At 47.2% G+C, this 25,850-nt stretch overlaps 1 protein-coding gene across 7 annotated transcripts in view; it reads right to left on the bottom strand.

The window, feature by feature from the left end:
• The window catches only part of KDM2A (lysine demethylase 2A), a 103,856-nt gene that overhangs the window by 35,514 nt on the left and 42,492 nt on the right, over positions 1-25,850 (bottom strand). For 6 of the 7 annotated variants that reach the window (XM_040434957.1, XM_040434961.1, XM_040434959.1 and 3 more), the window contains exons 3-6: positions 24,084-24,353; positions 23,748-23,879; positions 22,762-22,842; positions 21,146-21,181 (exon numbers count right to left, since the gene is read on the bottom strand). In XM_040434957.1, coding sequence (XP_040290891.1) covers positions 21,146-21,181; positions 22,762-22,842; positions 23,748-23,879; positions 24,084-24,353 — 519 coding nt within the window. The remainder of the gene's footprint in view (positions 1-21,145; positions 21,182-22,761; positions 22,843-23,747; positions 23,880-24,083; positions 24,354-25,850) is intronic. The other variant, XM_040434958.1, reaches the window with a different exon arrangement.

Below are 25,850 nucleotides of genomic sequence, written 5' to 3'. Positions count from 1 at the left end.
CAGAGCAGCTCCTCACAGCGATCTCCTCCTGCCAATCCTCCCTTACCTGCAAAATTGAGGAGGTGCGTGTCGACCTGGGCCTGTTGAGGCAAGACGTGCAACAGCTGAGGGAAAGAGTTAAACACACTGAAGATCGGGTGTCGGAGCTGGAGGATTACACCAGGCCGCTAGATTCGAGGCTGACGGAGGTGGAAAGAGCCGTTGGATTATGGAGGCAGAAATGCGACGACCTGGAGAACCGGGCCCGACGCAATAATGTAAGAATCCTGGGGATGCCAGAGAGAGCGGAGGGGAGAGATCCTGCCAGCTTTTTGGAGCTTTGGTTTAAGGCCCAGTTCCCTACAGCCACATTCTCAGCGGCCTATGCAGTTGAAAGGGCGCACAGAGTACCGGCCAGACCACCACCTCCAGGCGCACCGCCAAGGCCCCTGCTCGCCCGTCTATTAAATTGGAAGGATCGAGATTTAATTCTTAGCCAAGCAAGGAGCAAAGGTGTATTGATGCACGAAAACACCAACGTGTCACTTTTTCCGGACTTCTCCGCGGATTTGCAGAAAAAGAGGGCCACCTTCGTCTTGGTCAAGAGACGCCTCAGGGAATTAAATTTGCAATACTCGATGGCCTACCCAGCGCGACTACGCGTAGTGGATGGCGAACGGCCGATATTTTTCACCGACCCAAAGGAGGCTGAGGACTGGGTTGCTAGACGTCCAAGAATGCACTGATCTGAAACACTAGGACTGAGTTGCAAGTATTACTGAGTTCTGAAAAGGCACTTTATAGAGGCCTTGTCACTGAGTGGTTTATCCTTATTATATGGTGCAATATTTAGCTTTACCTGAATGCAATATGCATTACTTGAATGCAATATGGTGCTCTTTCAGATAGCAGATCATTGTAAGCATGGTTATAGTCCTACTGTAGATGTTGATTCACAGGCTGTCTGAATATGAGTGTCTGCACCTATTGAGGCTTAGATGTACCTGCAGCTATGAAACTCACATTGACCAGGGAATGCTCGGCTACCTGTGCGGGCATAACATCTTCACCCCGCACTGGTCTCCGAATATAGATTGTCACCTAGTTAATACTATGATGCATGCACTGGATGTTTGCTCAGAGGTATTAGAAGTTTACCTGTTATGTTATATGTTTGGTAAGTTGTTGAAAGCATGGTCACATCAATTATGCATCAGTAGTGTGGGAGGGGGGCGAACTATTAAAATGGGTGAGGTTACTCCACAAGGGCCGGATGACATCCTGTACTACTGGAAGGATAACTTTAAGATTGTACTATGGGACCTCTAGTAGTGATGTCCTGGAATGTGAGGGGACTTGGAAATCCGAACAAAAGGATAGCGGTGTTCTCGCATATACGACGCTATAGCCCTCACATTCTGGGACTTCAAGAGACTCATCTGACGGCTGACACGGGGCACAGAATTGTAAAACAATGGGTTCAGTGGTCACTTCAGTCATATGGCTCATCAAATTCTAGAGGCGCGGCTATATTAGTGCGCAAGGGCCTCCTGTGGGAACCGCAGCAGTCAGTTGCTGATCCGGAGGGACAATATATACTGGCGTATGGCTTTATTGACCACATCCCGTATGTAATAATTAACATATATAATCCCCCCCCGGCGAGTATTTCACTCCTTCATGTTATCCTGGGGTTTGCGGCGCAATATCCCTCAGCCCGGCTGATTTGCATGGGAGACTTTAATATGGTAATGCAGGAAGAGGTAGATAGATTTAGACCGCCTGAAGGGAGAGAGACTGGGGTCCACTCGACGACCACTCTGTTTAGAATTGCTGCAGAAATGGGATGGATAGATATGTGGAGGATTAGAAACCCGCAGTTGAGGGAATACTCCTGTTTCACTCCCGCTAGGGGGGCACTCTCGAGAATTGACTATGTCCTGGGAAATGCTGCTAGTTATACGGACTTGATTGCAATTAACTATGAGTCGCGGGGACCCTCAGATCATGCTGCAGTTGTGGCACGTTTTGACACTCCCGGGATTGCATCTAGAGGGGGGAAGATGAGAATACATCCCTTCTGGCTCTCTTTATTGACAAAAAATGATAGAATCCCCGATCAGCTGAGAGTATTCCTGGATGTGCAGGGAGATGAAACAGAGGAATTGTTATTGTGGGACACCCTGAAGGCCTTCCTGAGGGGATGTCTGAAGTCCTCAATATCCTATGTAAAAAAGGACACGTCCCGCCAGGAAGTAGAATTGCATAATAAATGTAGGGAGGCGGAGGTATTGTTTTGTTCGGACCCCACAGAAGGGAATAGGATAGAGTGGATGACTAGAGGAAGGGAGTATATGATGCATCTTAAGGAGAAAAGTGAACGCAAAATGTTCTTTATGAAGCAACAGTCATTTGAATCTGGTGATAGAGCGGGTAAGCTTTTAGCTCAGATTGCTAGAGCCAACCAGTCGTCCCCCCCGGTACTTCGAATTCTGAACCCTGAGGGACAATTGGAGGAATCCGGGCAGAGAATACTTGACGCTTTCAAACGGTTTTATCAATCGCTGTACAGCACAGCAGCTAACTACACGGAGAGGGAGTTAAGTAACTATATTTCAGAGGTGGAACATCCTAAGCTCAGCGAGGCGGAAGTGACCCTCCTGGACAAGGATATAACTCTGGAAGAAATCCAGCTAGCCATGCATGACATACCAACTGGGAAAGCACCGGGCCCGGATGGGATCCCAATTGAAGTTTATTCTAGATATAGTGAAACTCTTAGCCCCCAACTCCTTAAGCTGTACTCAGCATCATTCCAGCGTCACCAACTGCCCGAGACCTTATATGATGCAACTATTGTTGTTATATTAAAGCCAGACAAGGATCCAACTGTATGTGGCTCTTACAGGCCGATTTCGTTGCTCAATTTAGACTACAAAATTCTAACCAGATTATTAGCCTCTCGTTTAAATAAAGTAATAACGTCTATAGTACACCAGGATCAGGCGGGATTCATGCCGGGGAGGACCACCTCTGACAATATCAGGAGAGCTCAGGTTATTGCTCAGGTAGGAGTGGCGGAGGGGCGTGAATGGGCCATGGCATCACTTGACACGGCTAAGGCCTTTGACTCTGTGGAGTGGCCTTTCCTGTTTCGGATCCTGAAGGAATTCGGGTTTGGCCCAGGGTTCATAAGATGGGTGGAGATACTGTACCAGAGACCTAAGGCAAATATACTAGTAAATGGCACCATGTCAGATTCATTTACTCTGCATAGAGGTACTAGACAAGGTTGCCCCCTCTCCCCCCTTTTGTTTGCGGTGGTAATCGAACATTTGGCATTAAGAGTGAGGCAGGACAGGTCCTTCATGGGGATCTCTAGAGGAGACAGAGAGGAGAAGATAGGCTTATATGCAGATGATCTCCTTCTGTTTATGGACGAGCCTGAGCTGACTCTGCCCAGAGCAATTGAGGTAATAGGGAAATTTGGCACATACTCGGGCTTGCTCATAAACTGGACGAAGTCAGCTATTATGCCTCTTTGGGATCATGGGTGGCCGGAGAGTATACATAATTTACCGGTAGTGGACCAGTTTAAGTATCTTGGCATCGTGATCACAAGGGACCCTGGAGTGTCTGTGACGAGAAATATAGAACCGATAGAGTCCTTATTTATTGATAAATTTAAAACTTGGAAGGCATTACCGATTTCGGTGATGGGGAGATTGAACCTAGTTAAAATGATTCTGCTCCCCAAGGGCCTGTATCTCCTGTCACATGCATGCGCCCCGGTACCAAAGGCCTTCTTTGACAGGCTGCACTCCCTGATAACGGCGTTTGTGTGGGGAAAGGCTAGGAGGAAGCTCTCGCAGAAAGTATTACAGAGGTCTAAGACGAGGGGGGGAGCGGCTCTACCCGATTTTTTTCTATATTACCTAGCCGGCCAGTTGAAATATATAGCGGCATGGGTCAAACAGGGAGAACTACCAGGACCGGAATATTGGTTGAGGGAATATCTTAATCTTTCTAATCTGTGGCCTGTCTTGGAGTCCCCAAGTACAGTATCCAGGAAACTACTTCCTGCTCATAGACTGGCTAACCAAATATGGAAAGCAGCCAAATTAAATTCGTATGCAGATTTACCAGATGCAATCCCGCTCTGGGACAATCCCATGTGGCCGCACCTGGAAACATTGGAGGGTGCAGGGATATGGAAGGGATGCGGAGTGTTGACATTAGCTGAGCTGTATGAAGAGGGCGTATTACGAACTTTGCAACAACTACAGGAGAAATTTGAGATTCCCCATTCTTTGTTTTTTCGGTACCTTCAGTTACGGCACGCCCTAAATGATCAGTTTAGAGGGACAGGTCGCAGTATTTCCAAATATCCTCTGATAGGGGTGCTAAGATCGCAGGGACCTAAGGGCATTATCTCTATACTGTACACATATTTACTAGGTGATCGCATGATTCTTCAGCCATTGGAAGTAGAAGCGAAATGGAAGGTTAATATCCCAACTCTTGATGCTGAAGAATGGGAGGAGGCTATGTTGGTACCCACTAAGGTTTCCCCGTCGGTAAATAATAAACTGATACAATTATTCATATTGCATAGAAGCTACTTAACCCCCCTCAGGCTCTATAAGATGGGGAGACTACCTAGCAGCAGTTGCCATAGATGTCAAGAGGGGAGCGCTGATTTCTGGCACTTGATATGGGGATGCAGACACTTACAAGTATTTTGGAATAAGGTTTTAGAGATTCTGTCTACGATAGTGCCTGTATCGATAGGAGCCTGCCCAAAAATATGTATCCTAGGGATATTAGAGGAGGAACAGTGGACACATCACCAGAGAATATTCCTAGGGGAAGCCCTCTTCCTGGCTAGGAAGGCTGTAGCATTGAGGTGGATGGCGGATAGAGTCCCCACAGTGAACCAATGGAAGACCTTGATGAACCATGCAATGAATATGGAAAAAGTAGTATACATACATAGAAAATGCCCAGGGAAATTTCAGAAAGTGTGGGGAGAGTGGTGCTCTTCAAATCATTCCTTGCAACCTGTGCACTTGCACTCTGTGTCGGAGGGTAGCATTGCATTAAATGTCTAAACACTAGAAAGTAGATATGCTGTATTGTTTGATGCCAAGTAGCGAAATATTGCTGAGAATCACCTGACACATTATGTATCACGTTTGTACTATGTGGAGCTGGAGACCCCCCTGCGTGGGGTGTCAATGCTCCAAAATATGCTGAACCATGCTTATTGTTAATTTTCAATAAAACGAGTTTAAAAAAAAAAAATCAATGAATGTGACACCGCTCTCTTCCCACCTATATCATCTCACTTATCATACACTGAAGGGGTCATTGACACACTTGCCACTAGGATATACAGGTTAATATTGCTGTTACTTTTAATTACCTGATCCTTGGCGTTTCCTTTGTGTCTCTTCCTTCCCTTTTAAGTATGAATGAACGTGATGCTGAATATCTGTTTGGGATGACTGAAAGACTAGATAAAGGCTCGCGCTCTGCGTGTATGTTTCGTACCTCGCGCGGATAGTGACGTCACTATACACACTACGGTGAGTAGTGGGTACCAAAGACTAGATTAAGGCTCGCGCTCTGCGTGTATGTTTCGTACCTCGCGCGGATAGTGACGTCACTATACACACTACGGTGAGTAGTGGGTACCAAAATCCCTATCTGCGCGTTTCAGACAGTACACTGTCCTTCGTCAGGAAGAGGAATCCGGCGCTGCTACTTGGTACCTGATATTTATACACTCTCGTCCAAAATCCCAGTCTTATCATTCCTCCATTTCACGATTTTTAGTTTCAAGTCCCTTCATGCCTATTCTCCATGGTACCCTACCTTATTCAAATGCAAACAGATCAACCTCGGAATTTAACCCTCCAGGTATCAATGTGTCAATGTTAAAAATCCATTTTGTTTCTGCTCTCGACATGCTCTTGATTAAATCACCCCTTCTGGATCCCAATCTGATCAATTCGATCCCTCAGAAGGTTGAGCCATTGAATTTCCCCTCATGCTTTTCCATATAATGCCTCGACAAAGGGTGGCCCTCAAATTTTTTCTTTATGTTATATATATATATGTTCCCCCACCCTTTTCTTTATTGGTCTCTTAGACTGGCCAATATATATCTTGTCACAGGGGCATGTAGTTGCGTATATTGCCCCCCAGCTACTGCAGGTAATGAATCCTCTTATATCCTCTATATACGTGCCGTTGTTGTTTGTTATGCTAGTTTGTATTTTATTGCTTGAAATCTTACACCCTGCGCATTTTTTGCATGGGAAAAAAACATTTTGATTGCCTATACCGCCATATTGGGTTCCCATTATTTTATTGTTTGTCTCTTTGTTTTTATTCACTAATTGTCTTGTACCGCAACTATTTGTAGAGGCTACAATATTACCTATATTTTTAGCTTTTCTATAGACAAATCTAGGCTCTTTTGGAATGAGTTCCCCTACCACTTTATCTTCTCTAAGCGCACTCCAATATTTGTTTATGATTTTTTTGAAGATATTTGCTTGGCCATTATATGGTACAATTAAGGGGAGAAGAAACTGCATCTAATTCTTCTAATTTAGGTTTTTCCTCGTTTCTCAATAGTGTTTGCCTATTTGACCAACCTCCTCCCTTTGTGACACACTTTGGCTACATCATATCCCTTTGCTTCAAGTTTTTCCTGCATGACTATTGCTTCTTGCTCGTATTCTTCCAGTTTTGTGCAATTCCTCTTGATGCGCCACCGGCCCGGGGCGCGATCCGTAATCTAGTCATTCAGTCATCCCAAACAGATATTCAGCATCTCGTTCTATACTTTAAAGGGAAGGAAGAGACACGAAGGAAACGCCAAGGATCAGGTAATTAAAAGTAACAGCAATATTAACCTGTATATCCTAGTGGCAAGTGTGTCGGTGACACCTTCAGTGTATGATAAGTGAGCTGATATAGGTGGGAAGAGCACGGTGTCACATTCATTGATTTTTAAAGCACACATACCTGCAGCGGTTTGTGCAGTACCGCTGCGACACCGGCAGCCAAATAAGAAAGCAGAAACTGAAGCGAGCGCCAGGGGAACTCCTGTCTAACACTAAGTTTAACATCTGTTGTGGGTAAACTGTTTGAAGGTTTTCTAAGAGATGCTATCTTGGAGTACCTCAATGAAAATAAGCAAATAACACCATATCAGCATGGCTTCATGAGGGATCGGTCATGTCAAACTAATTTAATCAGTTGCTATGAGGAGGTAACTTCTAGACTTGACCGCGGCAAATCAATGGATGTCGTATATCTGGACTTCTCCAAAGCATTTGACACTGTACGGCATGAAAGGTTAGTATATAAAATGAGAATGCTTAGACTGGAAAAAATGTCTGTGTGTGGGTAAGTAACTGGCTGAGTGATAGAAAACAGAGGGTGGTTATTAATGGTACACACTCAGATTGGGTCACTGTCACTAGTGGAGTACCTCAGGTGTCAGTATTGGGCCCTATTCTCTTCAATATATTTATTAATGATCTTGCAGAAGGCTTGCACAGTAAAATGTCATTTTTTTGCAGATGACACTAAACTGTGTAAAGTAATTAACACTGAAGAGGACAGTATACTGCTACAGAGGGATCTGGATAGATTGGAGGCTTGGGCAGATAAGTGGCAGATGAGGTTTAACACTGACATGTAAGGTTATGTACATGGGAAGGAATAATGCAAGTCACCCGTACATACTAAATGGTAAAACAGTGGGTAATACTGACATGGAAAAGGATCTAGGAATTTTAGTGAACAGCAAACTAAGCTGTACAAAACAGTCTCAGGTAGCTGCTGCCAAGGCCAATAAGATAATGGGTTGCATCAAAAGGGGCATAGATGCCCATGATGAGAACATAGTCCTGACACTTTACAAATCACTAGTCAGACCACACATGGAGTACTGTGTACAGTTCTGGGCTCCTGTGAACAAGGCAGAGATAGAGCTGGAGATGGTTCAGAGGAGGGCAACTAAAGTAAGGGTACTTTCACACTAGCGGCAGGACGGATCCGACAGGCTGTTCACCCTGTCGGATCCGTCCTGACGCTATTTCGCCAGGCTGAAGGACTGCCGCTCCGTCCCCAGTGACTATAATGGGGACGGGGGCGGAGCTCGGCAGTGCGCGGAGAGAGGCCGCCGGACTAAAAGTACTGCATGTCCGACTTTTTAGTCCGGTGGCCTCTCGCCGTGCTGCGCCGGAGCTCAGCCCCCGTCCCGATTATAGTCAATGGGGGCGGAGCGGCAGTCCGGCGAAATAGCAGCAGGACGGATCCAACAGGGTGAACAGCCTATCTGATCCGTCCTGCCGCTAGTGTGAAAGTAGCCTAATAACTGGAATAGATGGACTACAGTACCCTGAAAGATTATCATAAAAATTGGGGTTAATCACTTTAGAAAAAAAAGACGACTGAGGGGAGATCTAATAACTGTATAAATATATTAGGGGTCAGTACAGAGATCTATCCCATCATCTATTTATCCCCAGGACTGTGACTATGACGAGGGGACATCCTCTGCGTCTGGAGGAAAGAAGGTTTGTACACAAACATAGAAAAGGGTTCTTTACGGTAAGAGCAGTGAGACTATGGAACTCTCTGCCTGAGGAGGTGGTGATGGTGAGTACAATAAAGGAATTCAAGAGGGGCCTGGATGTATTTCTGGAGTGTAATATTACAGGCTATAGCTACTAGAGAGGGGTCGTTGAACCAGGGTTTTATTCTGATTGCCTGATTGGAGTCTGGAAGGAATTTTTTTTTTCCCCTTAGGCCTCATGCACACGACCGTATTTTGTTTTCGTGTCCGATCCGTTTTTTTTGCGTATAGGATGCGGAGCCATTCATTTCAATGGGTCCGCAAAAAACGTGGACAGCACACCGTGTGCTGTCTGCATCAGTATGTCCGTTCCGTTGCTCCGCAAAAAAATAGTGCATGTCCTATTTTTTTCTAGTTTGCGGACAAGGATAGGCATTATTACAATTGATCCGCCAAAAAACCGGATGCCATACGGAACATCATCCTTTTTTTTTTCGGATCCGCAATTTGCGGACCGCAAAACACATACGGCCGTGTGCATGTTGCCTTAAGTGGGGAAAATCGGCTTCTACCTCACAGTTTTTGTTTTTTTTGCCTTCCTCTGGATCAACTTGCAGGATAACAGGCCGAACTGGATGGACAAATGTCTTTTTTCGGCCTTATAAACTATGTTACTATGTTAGAACTCTTTGGCCACAATGAGCAAAGGTATGTTTGGAGAAAAAAGGGTACATCATTTCATGAAAAGAACACTTCTTCAACCATGCTTCAATCATGCTTTGGGGTTGTGTTCCAGCCAATGGCATGTGGAGCATTTCATGGGTAGAGGGAAAAATGGATTCAATGAGATTCCAGCTAATTCTGGAAGCAAACATAACATCAATTGTATAAAAAAGCTGAATTAGAGAAGATGGCTTCTATAAATGGATAATGATCCTAAACACACCTCAAAATCCACAATAGACTACCTCAAAAGGTGCATGTCATTGAAAATTTGTGGATAGACCTTAAAAGAGCAGTGCATGCAAGACGGCGCAGGAATCTCACAGAACTGGAAGGAAGAATTGATGAAAATCCGTTAAACAAGAATTGAAAGACTCTTGGCTGGCTAGAAAAAGCATTTACAAACTGTGATACTTGCCAAAGGGCGTGCTAGTGGGTAATAACCATGTGGGGCTATTATCCTTTTTTTTGTTATTTTGAAAATGTGAAAGATGAAAAATAAAGAAAAAAAGTTTGCTTAAAATACAAAGGCAATGTGTGGCCTTTAAATGTATTCCTTTTGGAAATCATTTCATCTTCAACTTGCTTAATTGTTTACAGTTACAGTAATTTTGACATGGAGTGGCCAAACATTTGCATGCCATAGTGCATGTGCACCACAAGTCCCAGCAGGCCACAGCACAGAGGGGCACAAAAACCTCCCACAAACTGGCAGAGCAGAGAGGCTCTTACTATTCCATATGCTCCTCTTGTGCTGCAATTGGCTTGAATGCTGTAATCTATTTTTTAATAGATATTCACATGGTAATTGACCACCAAAAATTCACAGTTCATTTTCTCTCACATTCCCTTTAGGGTCCATTCACACGTCCGCACTTTGGGTATGGATCCATTCCGCAATTATGCGGAACGGGTGCAGACCCATTAATTTTCAATGGGGACAGAAAAGATGCAGACAGCACATAGTGTGCTGTCTGCATCTGCATTTACGGTCTGTGGCCTCGAACTTCTGGTCCTATTCTTGTCCGCACTGCGGACGTGTGAATGGACCCTTAAGGCTAGAGCTACACAGTTGACTTGTAGTCATAAGACATAAGGTGCTTGTGTGGCAAAGTCATTTTTCATTTTTGGGCTAATTAAAATCCTTATAGTGCGATTATTCAATATATAGTGCCCTTACCTTTTTCTGTGGCTTAGTTTCTTTAAAAACCGCACTTTTATAATATGTTAATTACCTGGCTAACAGCAAGTAGGGCGGTTACTTGCTGGTAGCCGCCGCATCCTCCTTTCAAAAAAACGCCCCCTCCTCCTGTTGAATGACAGGGCCAGCGAGCGCTCTCCTCCTCCGGCTGGCCCTGTCTGCAACTCAAATCCCGCGCCTGATGTGTCTTCATTCAGCACTTCCTCAGTGCGTCTGCGCCGATGACGTCTTCTCTTTCGGGTTTAGAGGTGACGTTATCGGCGCACTGAGGGAGTGCTGAGGAAGCGAGCGTCCTTCTCTCAGAGCGCCTGCGCCGAATGAAGACACGTAAGGTGCAGGCGCGGGATTTGAAATGCTGACAGGGCCAGCCCTACTTGCTGGTAGCGAGGTAATTAACATATTATAAAAGTGCGGTTTTTAACCACTTCAGCCCCCAGTGCTTAAACACCCTGAAAGAACAGGCCACTTTTTACACTTCTGACCTACACTACTTTCACCGTTTATTGCTCGGTCATGCAACTTACCACCCAAATGAATTTTACCTCCTTTTCTTCTCACTAATAGAGCTTTCATTTGGTGGTATTTCATTGCTGCTGACATTTTTACTTTTTTTGTTATTAATCGAAATTTAACGATTTTTTTGCAAAAAAATGACATTTTTCACTTTCAGTTGTAAAATTTTGCAAAAAAAACGAGATCCATATAGAAATTTTGCTCTAAATTTATAGTTCTACATGTCTTTGATAAAAAAATAATGTTTGGGTAAAAAAAAAATGGTTTGGGTAAAAGTTATAGCGTTTACAAACTATGGTACAAAAATGTGAATTTCCGCTTTTTGAAGCAGCTCTGACTTTCTGAGCACCTGTCATGTTTCCTGAGGTTCTACAATGCCCAGACAGTACAAACACCCCACAAATGACCCCATTTCGGAAAGTACACACCCTAAGGTATTCGCCGATGGGCATAGTGAGTTCATAGAACTTTTTATTTTTTGTCACAAGTTAGCGGAAAATGATGATTTTTTTTTTTTTTCTTACAAAGTCTCATATTCCACTAACTTGTGACAAAAAATAAAAACTTTTATGAACTCACTATGCCCATCACGAAATACCTTGGGGTCTCTTCTTTCCAAAATGGGGTCACTTGTGGGGTAGTTATACTGCCCTGGCATTCTAGGGGCCCAAATGTGTGGTAAGGAGTTTGAAATCAAATTCTGTAAAAAATGACCTGTGAAATCCGAAAGGTGCTCTTTGGAATATGGGCCCCTTTGCCCACCTAGGCTGCAAAAAAGTGTCACACATCTGGTATCTCCGTACTCAGGAGAAGGTGGGGAATGTGTTTTGGGGTGTCTTTTTACATATACCCATGCTGGGTGAGATAAATATCTTGGTCAAATGCCAACTTTGTATAAAAAAATGGGAAAAGTTGTCTTTTGCCAAGATATTTCTCTCACCCAGCATGGGTATATGTAAAATGACACCCCAAAACACATTCCCCACCTTCTCCTGAGTACGGAGATACCAGATGTGTGACACTTTTTTGCAGCCTAGGTGGGCAAAGGGGCCCATATTCCAAAGAGCACCTTTCGGATTTCACAGGTCATTTTTTACAGAATTTGATTTCAAACTCCTTACCACACATTTGGGCCCCTAGAATGCCAGGGCAGTATAACTACCCCACAAGTGACCCCATTTTGGAAAGAAGACACCCCAAGGTATTCGCTGATGGGCATAGTGAGTTCATGGAAGTTTTTATTTTTTGTCACAAGTTAGTGGAATATGAGACTTTGTATGAAAAAAAAATCAAAAAAAAATCATCATTTTCCACTAACTTGTGACAAAAAATAAAAAATTCTAGGAACTCGCCATGCCCCTCACGGAATACCTTGGGGTGTCTTCTTTCCAAAATGGGGTCACTTGTGGGGTAGTTATACTGCCCTGGCATTTTCCAGGGGCCCTAATGTGTGGTAAGTAGGTAAATGACCTGTGAAATCCGAAAGGTGCTCTTTGGAATGTGGGCCCCTTTGCCCACCTAGGCTGCAAAAAAGTGTCACACATCTGGTATCTCCGTACTCAGCAGAAGTTGTGCAATGTGTTTTGGGGTGTCATTTTACATATACCCATGCTGGGTGAGAGAAATATCTTGGCAAAAGACAACTTTTCCCATTTTTTTATACAAAGTTGGCATTTGACAAAGATATTTCTCTCACCCAGCATGGGTATATGTAAAATGACACCCCAAAACACATTCCCCAACTTCTCCTGAGTACGGCGATACCAGATGTGTGACACTTTTTTGCAGCCTAGGTGGGCAAAGGGGCCCAAATTCCTTTTAGGAGGGTATTTTTAGACATTTGGATACCAGACTTCTTCTCACGCTTTGGGGCCCCTAGAATGCCAGGGCAGTATAAATTCCCCACATGTGACCCCATTTTGGAAAGAAGACACCCCAAGGTATTCAATGAGGGGCATGGCGAGTTCATATAAATTTTTTTTTTTTGGCACAAGTTAGCGGAAATTGATATTTTTTATTTTTTTCTCACAAAGTCTCCCTTTCCGCTAACTTGGGACAAAAATTTCAATCTTTCATGGACTCAATATGCCCCTCACGGAATACCTGGGGGTGTCTTCTTTCCGAAATGGGGTCACATGTGGGGTATTTATACTGCCCTGGCATTCTAGGGGCCCTAAAGCGTGAGAAGAAGTCTGGAATATAAATGTCTAAAAAATTTTACGCATTTGGATTCCGTGAGGGGTATGGTGAGTTCATGTGAGATTAAATTTTTTGACACAAGTTAGTGGAATATGAGACTTTGTAAGAAAAAAAAAAAATAATTCCGCTAACTTGGGCCAAAAAAATGTCTGAATGGAGCCTTACAGAGGGGTGATCAATGACAGGGGGGTGATCAATGACAGGGGTGGTGATCAATGACAGGGGGGTGATCAGAGAGTCTATATGGGGTGATCACCCCCCTGTCATTGATCACCATGACTCCATTCAGATGTCCGTATGTGTTTTGCGGATCCGATCCATGTATCCGTAAAAATCATACGGACATCTGAATGCAGCATGACAGGGGGGGGGGGTGATCAATGACAGGGGGGGGTGATCAGGGAGTCTATATGGGGTGATCACCCCCCCTGGAAGGCTCCAGGGAGACGCCTGTATGTGTTTTGCGGATCCGATCCATCTATCAGTGGATCCGTAAAAATCATGCGGACGTCTGAATGGAGCTTTACAGGGGGTTGATCAATGACAGGGGTGTAATCAATGACAGGGGGGTGATCAGGGAGTCTATATGGGGTGATAACCACAGTCATTGATCACGCCCCTGTAAGGCTTCATTCAGACGTCCGTATGCGTTTTGCGGATCCGATCCATCTATCAGTGGATCTGTAAAAATCATGCGGACATCTGAATGGAGCTTTACAGGGGGTTGATCAATGACAGGGGGGTAATCAATGACAGGGGGTGATCAGGGAGTCTATATGGGGTGATCAGGGGTGAATAAGGGGTTAATAAGTGATAGGGGGGGGGGGGGGTGTAGTGTAGTGGTGCTTGGTGCAACATATTTACTGAGCTACCTGTGTCCACTGGTGGTCGATCCAAACAAAGGGGACCACCAGAGGACCAGGTAGCAGGTATATTAGACGTTGTTATCAAAACAGCGTCTAATATACCTGTTAGGGGTTAAAAAAACCACATCTCCAGCCTGCCAGCGAACGATCGCCGCTGGCAGGCTGGAGATCCACTCTCTTACCTTCCGTTCCTGTGAACGCGCGTTCACAGGAAATCTCGCGTCTCGCGAGAGGACGCGCCGGCGCGTCCACCCAGAAGAGCAGGGCCGCCGCAAAGACGCAATCCTGCGTACGGCGGTCCTGAGGAGGTTAAGCATTTCTGCATGACCCAATTCACTATTACTAAGTGTAACTGATAGCACAACATTGGTGATCTTTGTGTCACACAGCCAGAAGTGCCATGTAGCCCTAACCTAAATTGGGTTTACAGGAGAAACAAAAATATCCACATATTAGTAGATCAGATATTGGAGCAGGAGCCGAAGTTTGACAATTGGGGCATGCACGTACACAGACCGTAAGAGGCTCTCTCAAGATAAATGGGGTTGCCCTTGTGTGTAGCAAAGTATTTTATTGATTCTTTCCCCTTTAATTCCTTATAATGTAGTTGGTTACCAATACCAGATACCTGGCTGCGTTATTTAGGTCTGAAGTAACTGTACATGTGCACAGGAGGGGCTAGGAAGCAAGAAAACAGCTAACTATCTAAGAAAGGGCTTTGCTCCATTGAAGACATCATCAGGATAAGAGGTGTTACCACCACCTCTCTTTATATCATATGGGCGTGGACCAGGTGCCTTGGGAACTGGTCGATGGGTAGCTTTGATGACTGTCAATTACTTTACTCTGTATGTTATTTTTGTATATATCCTTTATCATAGTTTCGTAAACTTTTTATGCACCGAAGTCATGTTAAGAATATTTATTCCTGGTTTCTCAAAATTCACAGTAATACATCCTGACAACAATCTGCCCATATAGACTATTAGAGTGCACAGACACCATAGAGGAGGGTCCCCTGCTTGGAAATCCTCTCTATTAGCTACAGTGAAGGCTTCAGTAGTTGGACAAGTGGCTTACTTCTGAAAAGGAGCTGGCATGTTGTTTAAGAACCTTAGCAGACTGAAAAAAGGAGACTTTTGTATTACTAACCAGTAAAGTCTCTTTCTCGCTCTTCCTTGGGGGACACAGGAAACCATGGGTATAGCTCTGCTCCCTAGGAGGCGTGACACTAAGTGAAAGCTGTAAGCCCCTCCTCCATCAGCTATACCCTTCAGCCTGGAGAAGAGACTGCCAGTTGCGTGTCCAAGTAGTGAAAGATAACCACCAACCGGAAAAAAGAACTGTCGAGCCCCAACGGGGGCAACCAAGCCGGAACCACAACTGTAACCCAAATGAAGGGCGGGTGCTGTGTCCCCCAAGGAAGAGCGAGAAAGAGACTTTACTGGTAAGTAATACAAAAGTCTCCTTTTCTCGCCCATATTCCTTGGGGGACACAGGAAACCATGGGACGTTCCAGAGCAGTCCCAGAAGGGAGGGACCAGAACAAACTAGACCAACACCAGAGGCATCAATCAACTGCCGCCTGCAACACCAGACGGCCTAAAGCAGCGTCAGCCGACGCATGAGTATGCACCCTGTAGAACTTGGTGAAGGTGTGCAAGGAGGACCAAGTGGCCGCCTTGCAAATCTGCTCCGTAGAAGCCAGATTCCTCTGAGCCCAGGAAGCCCCGACCGCTCTAGTGGAGTGAGCGGTAACACCGAGGGGCGGAACCTTGCCCTTGGCGAGATAAGCCTCAGTAACAGCCATCTTGACAAAACGGGCGATAGCAACTTTGGATGCCGCCATCCCTCTGCGCGACCCCTCCGGAACCACAAAGAGCGAGTCAGTACGCCTGAAAGAGCTGGTTACCTCCAGGTAAACCTTGAGCGCCCTGACAACGTCCAGGCGATGAAGCTTCCTCTCCCGCGGGTGGGAAGGGGAAGGACACAAAGAGGGGAGAACGATGTCCTCGTTCAGATGAAAGGCGGAGACCACCTTAGGAAGGAAGGAAGGGACCGGACGAAGAACCACCTTGTCCTGGTGGAACACTAGAAAAGGTTCCAGATAGGAGAGTGCAGCCAATTCGGACACCCTCCGAAGAGAGGTGACTGCTACAAGGAAAATAACCTTGCAGGACAGAAGTCGCAAGGAAACCGTCCGCAGAGGCTCGAAAGGAGAAGCCTGGAGCGCTGAGAGAACCAGGTTCAGGTCCCAGGGCGGTACCGGAGGGCGGTACGGGGGAACCGCGTGAGCCACGCCCTGAAGGAAGGTCTTGACAGGACCAAGGGGGGTCAGTGGGCGCTGAAACAAAATGGACAGCGCTGACACCTGACCTTTCAAAGAACTAAGGCCCAGACCTTGGGCAAGTCCGCTCTGCAGGAAGGACAAAACGGTGGGGAGAGAAAAGCGGAGCGGAGGAATCCCCGGATCGGCACAGAACCCCAAAAAGGTCCTCCAGGTCCTATAATAGATCCTAGAAGAGGACGGCTTACGGGCGCGGATCATGGTGCGGACGACGTCCGCAGAAAAACCCCTACGTGTCAGGACGGTGGTCTCAACAACCACGCCGTCAAACGTAGGGACCCTAAACGCGGGTGGAAGATCGGTCCCTGAGAGAGAAGATCTTCCCTGGCGGGCAGCGGCCAGGGCGCGTCTGCCAGGAGCAGCATGAGGTCGGCATACCAAGACCGGCGGGGCCAGTCCGGAGCGACCAGAATCACCGAGACGCCTTCCGCCGCGATCTTCCGAAGGACCTTGGGCAGGAGTGGGATGGGAGGGAATATGTATGGGCGCGCGAAGCCTCGCCAAGGAAGAACGAGGGCGTCGGCTCCGCAAGCTCCCGGATCCCTGGCCCTGGACAGATAGGCGGGGACCTTGTGATTGAATTTGGAGGCCATGAGGTCCACGTCCGGTATGCCCCAACGAAGGCAAATGGCCTCGAATACCTCCGGGTGAAGAGACCACTCGCCGGGGTCGACGGTGATGCGACTGAGGAAGTCCGCCGCCCAATTGTCCACCCCTGGAATAAAAATTGCAGATAGGGCCGGGACGTGGGCTTCCGCCCAACGGAGAATGCTGGTGACCTCCCGCATTGCTGCAGCGCTGCGAGTGCCCCCCTGGTGGTTTATGTACGCCACAGCCGTGGCGTTGTCCGATTGCACACGAACTGGATGACCCTTCAGCAGATGAGTCCAGTGTCGCAGAGACAGAAGGGCCGCTCTCAGCTCCAGGACATTGATCGAGAGTTTGGACTCCGATGGAGACCAAATGCCCTGGACGGATCAGGGAGGAAACACGCCTCCCCAGCCCAAGAGACTGGCATCGGTTGTAACCACCAACCAGTTGAGTGGCAGAAAGGACCTGCCCAGAAGAGGGGACTGTAACCACCAGCGGAGAGATGACCGCACCGGAGGCGATAGATGGAAGGGATGATCCAGAGACTCCGGCGATTTGTCCCAGGAGGAGAGGATCGCCCGTTGGAGAGGGCGGGAGTGAAACTGCGCAAATGGGATCGCCTCGAAGCAGGCAACCATCTGCCCCAAGACCCGCATGCAGAAGCGGAAGGACGGTCGACGGTGGAGAAGGAGACCCCGAACCGCCCGACGGAGGATCAGTCGTTTTTCCGAGGGAAGACGTACCTCCGCCGCTCCCGTGTCTAAAAGCATTCCCAGGAAGACCAGTTGTCTGGAGGGGGGAAGGGAGGACTTGGGGAAGTTGATGACCCAACCGAACCTCGCCAGAGTCTCTAGAGTGAGATCCACGCTGGCAACCGCTTGAGAAAGGGACGGAGCCTTGATGAGGATATCGTCCAAGTACGGTAGCAGAAAAACACCCCTGGAACGGAGTAAGGCCAAAACCGGGGCCAGGACCTTGGTGAACACCCGGGGGGCTGTTGCCAGCCCAAAGGGAAGGGCGACAAATTGGAAGTGGAGGTCCCCCACGGCGAATCGGAGGAAGCGATGATGACACCGGGCTACCGGAACATGGAGGTAGGCATCCTGTATATCGATGGAAGACATGAAATCTCCCTGCTCCAGGGAAGCCACCGCGGAACGGAGGGACTCCATCCGAAACCGTCGAAGGAGGAGAAAACGGTTGAGCTTTTTGAGGTCCAAAATGGGCCGCACCGAACCTCCCTTCTTGGGAACTACAAAGAGGTTCGAGTAGAACCCTTGGAACCTTTCCTCTAGAGGAACGGGGGTAATCACCCCCCTGTCCAGTAAGGCTTGAACAGCCGCGGAGAACGCAGCCGCGCTTTTCGGGTCCCGCGGCGGGCGGGAGCGAAAGAACCGATCTGGAGGGAAGGATGCAAATTCGATTTTGTATCCGGAGGACACAATTTCGAGAGCCCAGGCGTCGGAGACGTGAGCCATCCAGACGTCCCTGAAAAGGAGGAGCCGGCCCCCCACCCGGGTGGGTGGGGGCGCGCCTTCAGGCAGAGGACTGCTTTGCTGCGGGTGTGCGGGCAGCCTGTGGCCTGCGCCAGGAGGGCTGCGCCCGAAAAAACGGCTTCCTACGCTTATCCTGGGGAGGAGCCGAAGCGGCAGCTGTGGGGGGAGCCCCAGAGGCCCTGCGGGAGGACCGAAAACGAGACGCACCAGGGCGTCCGCGGGGGGCGCCCCTGGCTTGGGGTTGAGGAAGATGGGTGCTTTTACCACCCGTGGCCTCCGAAATAAGCTCGTCTAAGCGGACCCCGAAAAGGCGGGAACCCGCAAACGGTAGCCCCGCCAAGGAACGTTTGGAGGCAGCGTCCGCTTTCCAAACCTTCAGCCAGAGCTCCCTCCTGACGGAAACTGCCAGGGCGGAGGAGCGTGCAATAAGGGCTCCCGCATCAAGGGAGGCCTCACAAACAAAATTCCCGGCCCGAATAATAAGCTGGGCCAAGGAACGTAGGTCCTGGATGGGGACGTCCGAGTCCAACTCCTGTTCCAGCTGCGCGCCCCAAGCAGAGATTGCTTTACCTGCCCAAGCAGAGGCAAAAACCGGTCTGAGAGCAGAACCGGAGGCAGCAAAAATGCCCTTGGAAAGGGTCTCCATGCGACGGTCCTCCGCTGACTGAAGAGAGGACCCGTCGGGAACAGGGATGGCCGTGTTCTTTGACAGCCGGGCCACAGGGGGGTCCACCTTGGGTGGGGACGACCAGGTGGCCACGACATCGGCTGGAAAAGGATAGCAAATGTCCAGCTTCTTGGGGTTGACAAAACGGGCGTCCGGGCGAGCCCAAGCCTTAGACACCACGGAGGAGAAATCAGAGTGGATTGGAAAGACTTTTGAGGCCTGCCTGGGTCTGATAAAGGAGACGCTAGCCGCGTCAGAGCTAGGGGGGTCATCTTGCACCTTAAAGGTGTCACGAATATCGGAGATGAGTTGACCCATTGCTGAGGCTAGCTTGGACGGCAGGGCCGAGTCCATTTCCAAATCTGAAACCGCCAATTCACCTTCAGAGAGCGAATCCTTTGGAGAGGAGAGGCCCGTCTGGGTGCGCACGCGTGGCGGGGAGAGGGAGGCCTCTGAGGAGGAGGCTCGCTCTACTCTAAGACGCTTCTGAGAGTGCCTAGCTCTGGAGGGGTCACTAAGACAGAGTGAACCCGCTGCAGCGGCAGAAGCAGTGGACCCGGAGGGCGCGACAGTAAGAGTGGCGTCCTGCGGGGTAGGCGGCCTGTCTATTAGGCGGCCCACGACATGAGTGAGGCTTTCCACGGCCTGGGACAGGGATCTAGCCCAGTCAGGCGGGTCAGAGGAAGCAGGGAGCGACACAGCGGGCGACTGAGGCTGCGGTGGAGCTCGGCATGCAGTACAGTGCGGATCAGACTGCCCCCGGGGAAAGGGTTCCCTACAAGCAGTACAGGCATGGTACCAAGGCTTGGCGGCTGCAGAAGGGTCTGACATGGTGGAAAAAAGATGTTGCACTTAAAGTGGGAGACCCCAGAGAAAAGCGGAACGGGGATTACACCCAAGCAACAGTACTGGTGGCACGGAGGGGGTTAACAGTCCTACCAGACCCGGATGATGCAAGCGGCAGCAGCAAGGGGAACAGACTGAGGAGGCTGTGGAGGAGAGGCAGCAGCACGGAGATGAATGGCTTCAGGATCGGACGGCAGAGAGGATTCCACGCAGCACTATGAGAAGTGGAGCCCGACGAAACCGGAAGTAGCGGAGCGCATGTAGGAAGCTCCGCCCCCCTCTGCCGCGCTGAAGGAGAAGCCGAGCCGCAAAATGATTTTAACCCCCAAGGTGATGAAGTGCCGGCCAAGATGAAATGGCGCCGTTCGCGCCAAGTAAGCGGCCCCCGCCGCGCATGGATGTGGCAGACGGCCTCCTTGCCTGCAGCCGTCCCCTGAAGGCAGCGTCCGTGCCAAGGACCTGCCCAAGACAAAGTCCCCCCCCAAATGATGCCCGGTAACGGTCCTGATATGCCCATGGGGGGGGGGGGGTGTAGCAGCGGTGGGAGGGAGGAAGGGGAGGCTGGAGCAGCCACTCTCACCATACTCTGTCTTCGCCCTCAATCCATCCAGCGGGGTCGCCCCTTCAGCTCCTGGCACCGCAGTGGCAGGAAGCCGGGGGAGGGACTTGGCGTGCGGGCGACCCTGAGCTGGCGGGACGCAGGGGAGCGAGGCTGCCCTGGTCCACCTTGTCTTCTGTGGGGGAGGCGGCAGTGTGGAATTACCGGCACTGGCGCAACTCAACCCCGGGAGAAACAGAGGGGTCTAATGCGCCTCTGTTGTCCCTGTAAGTAGAAAAAAATCGAATTAAAACAACAAATAACGCAAAAAATAAAAAATTATAGGAAAACAACCCTGCATAAGCAGGGGGTGTCTTGCCTCCTTGGACACTAAGCAAAAACTGGCAGTCTCTTCTCCAGGCTGAAGGGTATAGCTGATGGAGGAGGGGCTTACAGCTTTCACTTAGTGTCACGCCTCCTAGGGAGCAGAGCTATACCCATGGTTTCCTGTGTCCCCCAAGGAATATGGGCGAGAAATAGATACAGCTACATTTTAAGGAGACCCGACCTTAGAACTTACATTGTGCAGCAAGACTTTTTCCTGATCTGTGCTCACCTGTAAAAAAAAAAAAACAACACAAAAAAACTATGCTTAATCCTAGATGGAAGAAAGACAAATCATGGAGTTTACCAAATCACAAAAGCTACTTCTTTAGAACAGCCAAAGAGTCAAAGGTGTTGACCAAAGCAAGAGATTCTACCTGATTTGGTTCATATAGGCTAGCTAGAGGTAGCGATACCGCTTACAGATGTACATGTAACACTTCTGACGCAGATTCCAAGCTTTGCCATTTTTTTTTTTTCTTTCATTTTAATCACTCACATAGCATATGTTATATCAAAGTATTGCTCCCTGTTATCAGCCATTTTAAGTAAGAGTATTTGACAGCAATGCCCTTCAATGGGATTATTAGAGAGGAAGTCTAATAATGACAGGAAAATCCCCCCCCCCCTGTCCCCCTGTCACATTTGCACAGCATGTAAGGACATAAAATGTTTACACCACTATTTGCATAAATACCATGTTAAAATGTCACTACGTAATGTAACAGTCATCTTGCAAATTATGGTTCGTGACCTTTCAAGATGAAACCAAACACTCTGGAATAAAAACACTTTTGGGCTGCTCTCTCAGGTAGGTTTTTTGTGGCGTTTTCCTGCACTTTCACGGTTTTTGCACCAGAGCTTTTTGGCTACTTTCACACTAGCGTTTTAGTTTTCCGGTATTGAGTTCTTTCATAGGGGCTCAATACCAGAAAAAATGCTTCAGTTTTGTCCCCATTCATTGTCAATGGGGACAAAACTGAACAGAATGCTTCAAAATGTATTCCGTTACGTTTAGTTGTGTTCCCATACCAGAGAGCAAATCGCAGCATGATGTAGTTTGATTTCCGTCCTGGGATGCAGAGCAAGACTGATTCGTTATAACCACCAATGCAAGTCAATGGGGACGGATCCGTTTTTCTCTGACACAATAGAAAACAGATCCGTCCTCCTTCGACTTTCAATAGGGTTCATGACGGTTCCATCTTGGCAATGTTAAAGATAATAAAACCGGATCAGTTCGGATGGTTGTATTATCAGTAACGGAAGCGTTTTTGCTGAATCCTGCCAGACCCAGCAAAAACACTGGTTTGAAAGTAGCCTTTGCCGTGTTTTTGTGAGCTCCGGTGTTAGATGAAGGTTTATGGGAAATATGAAACATAAGATACACAAATGCCTTTTAGGAACTGGCGTTGTTCTTTATTTTGGTGGCAGATTTTGTCTTTCTGGCTTCTTTAAAAAAAGAAAAAAAAACGCTCTACAGCTCTTGGCGGTTTTTTACGTGCTTTCACATCACCTTATCTACAGGGAAAAACATTAAGAAAACACTAGTAGTAAAACACTGGGGGAGATATCAAGACTGGTGTACCCACAAGCCAGTCTTAATCTCACTGCACTAGTGTGAGATGGCCTAATTTATTAAGAGGCAGATTTTTTAAAAAAATTATAATTGCAATTTTCCTGCCATTTTACTAATTAAAAAAAAATAAGCAAAAAAACCAGAGCCAAATTCATGTGTGTAGGTATTTTTAAAAATTGCAACAACCATGCAATAGATAAAGTGCTCTCTGTGGTAGAGGTCAGTCCGCTCACCGTGTGCTTCTTCCGTTCATTACATTTGGGGCATTCCCAGTAGTTGGGAAGCTCGTCACTCAGCAAGCCTTCGCCATCCATCTGCGACACAGGACACAAAAAGTTAAGGCACATGGATCTTGGCCTGTTACTTCTATGTTATTTGTCATAACCAAATGATCCTTTTAACTAGAAATTTGTACACAACCTAAGAATTAAAGGGTCATTCCATTAAGTGCTACAGCCAACAACTGTGTGTATAGTTGATATATACTTCCCTAAATGAGAAAAGAGAGGGAATAGGAGAGTAGCAAGGACAACCTACACTGTTTGCATGGAGAGAGAGCTGTAAAAATCAGCTACCTGTCAACACTATATAGTCCATGAGCTCTCTGCATGAAAATACAATGGCACCTGACATCTGCAGTTGGTAGCACAAGATTGGCTAAGGGAAACTTGATCTTCTCAAGGCTGCTGCTTTCATTACAAATAGCATTTAATTGTAGGAGAGGGAACTATTTGCAGTGAGTTTCATTTATAAAGCGGCAACATATTCCCACAGCATTGCAATTGCATCTTCCTGGAGCCATCCCTGTAATATGCTGCCTTTGAAGATAACTATATATTCAGATGATAGATCCACTGTAACTGACCCTAATGCCCTTCTCCAACACACTGTAATGGTGCCAATGGCGATGCTTCAGTTAAATGCTAAAAAATTGTGGTCAAAGTGATGAGGCAAAAAGTGTCAACTGCTACCTGAACAGCACATGTTCCTAAGGTGGCTGTCTCTTCCGTTACATCACACCGCTATCAGCTATGAAGAAAGAAAATGTTCTCCTGCCTAGTCAAGGAGAAGTCTGAAGCAGCACCCGGCCACAGTGCCGATGATTAAACATAACACCCCACTATTCCATCTATTTAAGAGATTAATCTATGTAACCATCCTGTAACTGTAGGCTGATCTTTCTATGTTTCATATGAAGCAGGCAATGTTGACTACTCACCTCTAGGCACCCAGGATGGACAATCTCATTGCACACCGAACATTCCATGAGCTTCTTTTCAAAGTCCTGGGAGTCACTGGTCTGATCCACCTCTCCACATATGGCACAGGTGACTGAGTGGGGCAGTCTGGGCTGGAGGACAGAGGCGGTCTGATCAGTGACCTCATCATTACATCACCCTAAGGGGCTCACCCTACCATAAGTAAAGCTACATTTCTTTGAAAATTATGTCTATGAACTAAAGTGAGAGGAACATAATATACACAAAGGAGGGACAAACTGCTAGAACCATAGATAAAGCAATGTGCACAAATGCCTGACCCCTGTACTACTCACCGCAAGGCACTGCCTTTGCATGCATGACTGCTTCATCCTGCCTGGACCTCCAAACTTCTTCATGTCCTTGCAATAGTGGCAAGTCCCACACTCTCTCTGGAGACATGCTTGACATTTCCGGCACCTTACTCGTCGCCTCCTTGCGCCAGAGGAGGCGGTTTGTCCAGAGATGTTGGCCACCGGTCGAGGGGCTGATGTGGCGTGACGGGCTGCGGGCCGCATGGTGTGAGGTTTGGTGAACTGGATCTTGGGCCGTAGGTGAACTTTATACTAAATGTATTGGGGTTAAAAGAAAGAAAGAAAAATAAAAATAAAAAAATAAATAAATAAAAAAGGGAATTGACAAAGAATTAAGAATTATGTCATGTCGATTCTTTACACAGAAAGATGCAGCAAAGCAGATTGTCATTTTATTGCTTTTCCTGATCAACTAAATTAGGCTTGAGTGAATGGACCCTCGACTCATAGATGCAAAGTCGATTTGTTCAAATACTTACATTTTAATGTTGTATTCGTACAGCATTAAAATGTATTGGCTCCGTGGAGACAAAGTTCTTCTTGCCTGAAGTTGTCCAAGACTTCAATGAACTCCTACTGTATTCATTTCTGCGTACTGAAAAACAATTCAAAATAGCAATCCAAACCTTTGCACTGGCGGGTACCTCGGTACCAAAACCCAGTTCAGATTGTTATTTTAAATAGTTTTTTTAATCCACAGATATGAATACAGTAGGAATTAACCAAAGTCACGAATCTGGGCGAGAAGAACTCCGTGAGCCAATACATTTTAATGTTGAAACGGCACAGCATTAAAACGTATTTGAACGATTCGCTCAAGCCTAAACTAACTTAAACGGGCAGTCCAGCCATTAATATTGAAGACCTCCCGTCAGGATAGGCCATCCGTATGTGCGGGGGTCAGACACCCGGAATCCCCACAGATTAGCTGTTGATGTGGAGGCAGGACTCCATGCGAGCACTGCTTCCTGATCTTTACACTATGGGCCAGATTTATCATTAGCTCAAGTCAGAATAATGGAGTGAAAAAGTCGCAAATTTTTGCGCAATCGGTTAAACTGCACAAAACTTTGCGACTTTTATTGGCTCGGCACTATGCTTGTCAGTTTTCTGAAAGTGGGCGTGTTTTCTTATGTAAATGAATCTCTAGACAGATTTACTATTGCGACTAGGGATCGACCGATATTGATTTTTTAGGGCCGATACCGATAATTTGTGAACTTTCAGGCCGATAGCCGATAATTTATACCGATATTCTGTGAAATTTCATTTTTTTTTTAAAAAAAATCCTACACACATCTGCTGAAAATGAATATTATTATTGTTAATGTGTAGTTTTTTTTTTGTAAATCTTTCTATTTTATTTATACTTAATATTTTGGTGTTTATTTTTTACTAACTTTTAACCCCCTTAGGGACTAGAACCCTTGTCCTATTCACCCTGATAGATCTCTATCAGGGTAAATAGGATCTGACACTGTCCCTGCTGCTCTGTGCTTTGTGCACACAGCAGCATGGAGCTTACCATGGCAGCCAGGGCTTCAATAGCGTCCTGGCTGCCATGGTAACTGATCGGAGCCCCAGGGGACCCTGTGGCCACTGCCACCAATGATTAAAACTGGGGGGGGCTTGGGTGGGGGGGCGCACTGCGCCACCAATGTTTTTAATACGGGGGTGGGGGCGCACTGCGCCACCAATGATTAATACTGGGGGGCTACACTGCGCCACCAATGAACATAAATCTCTCAT

This window comes from Bufo bufo, chromosome 6, assembly GCF_905171765.1.
Source record: "Bufo bufo chromosome 6, aBufBuf1.1, whole genome shotgun sequence".
NCBI lineage: Eukaryota > Metazoa > Chordata > Amphibia > Anura > Bufonidae > Bufo > Bufo bufo.
The sequence above is the reverse complement of the archived record's forward strand: the minus strand, read 5'-3'. Positions and strand labels throughout refer to the sequence as shown.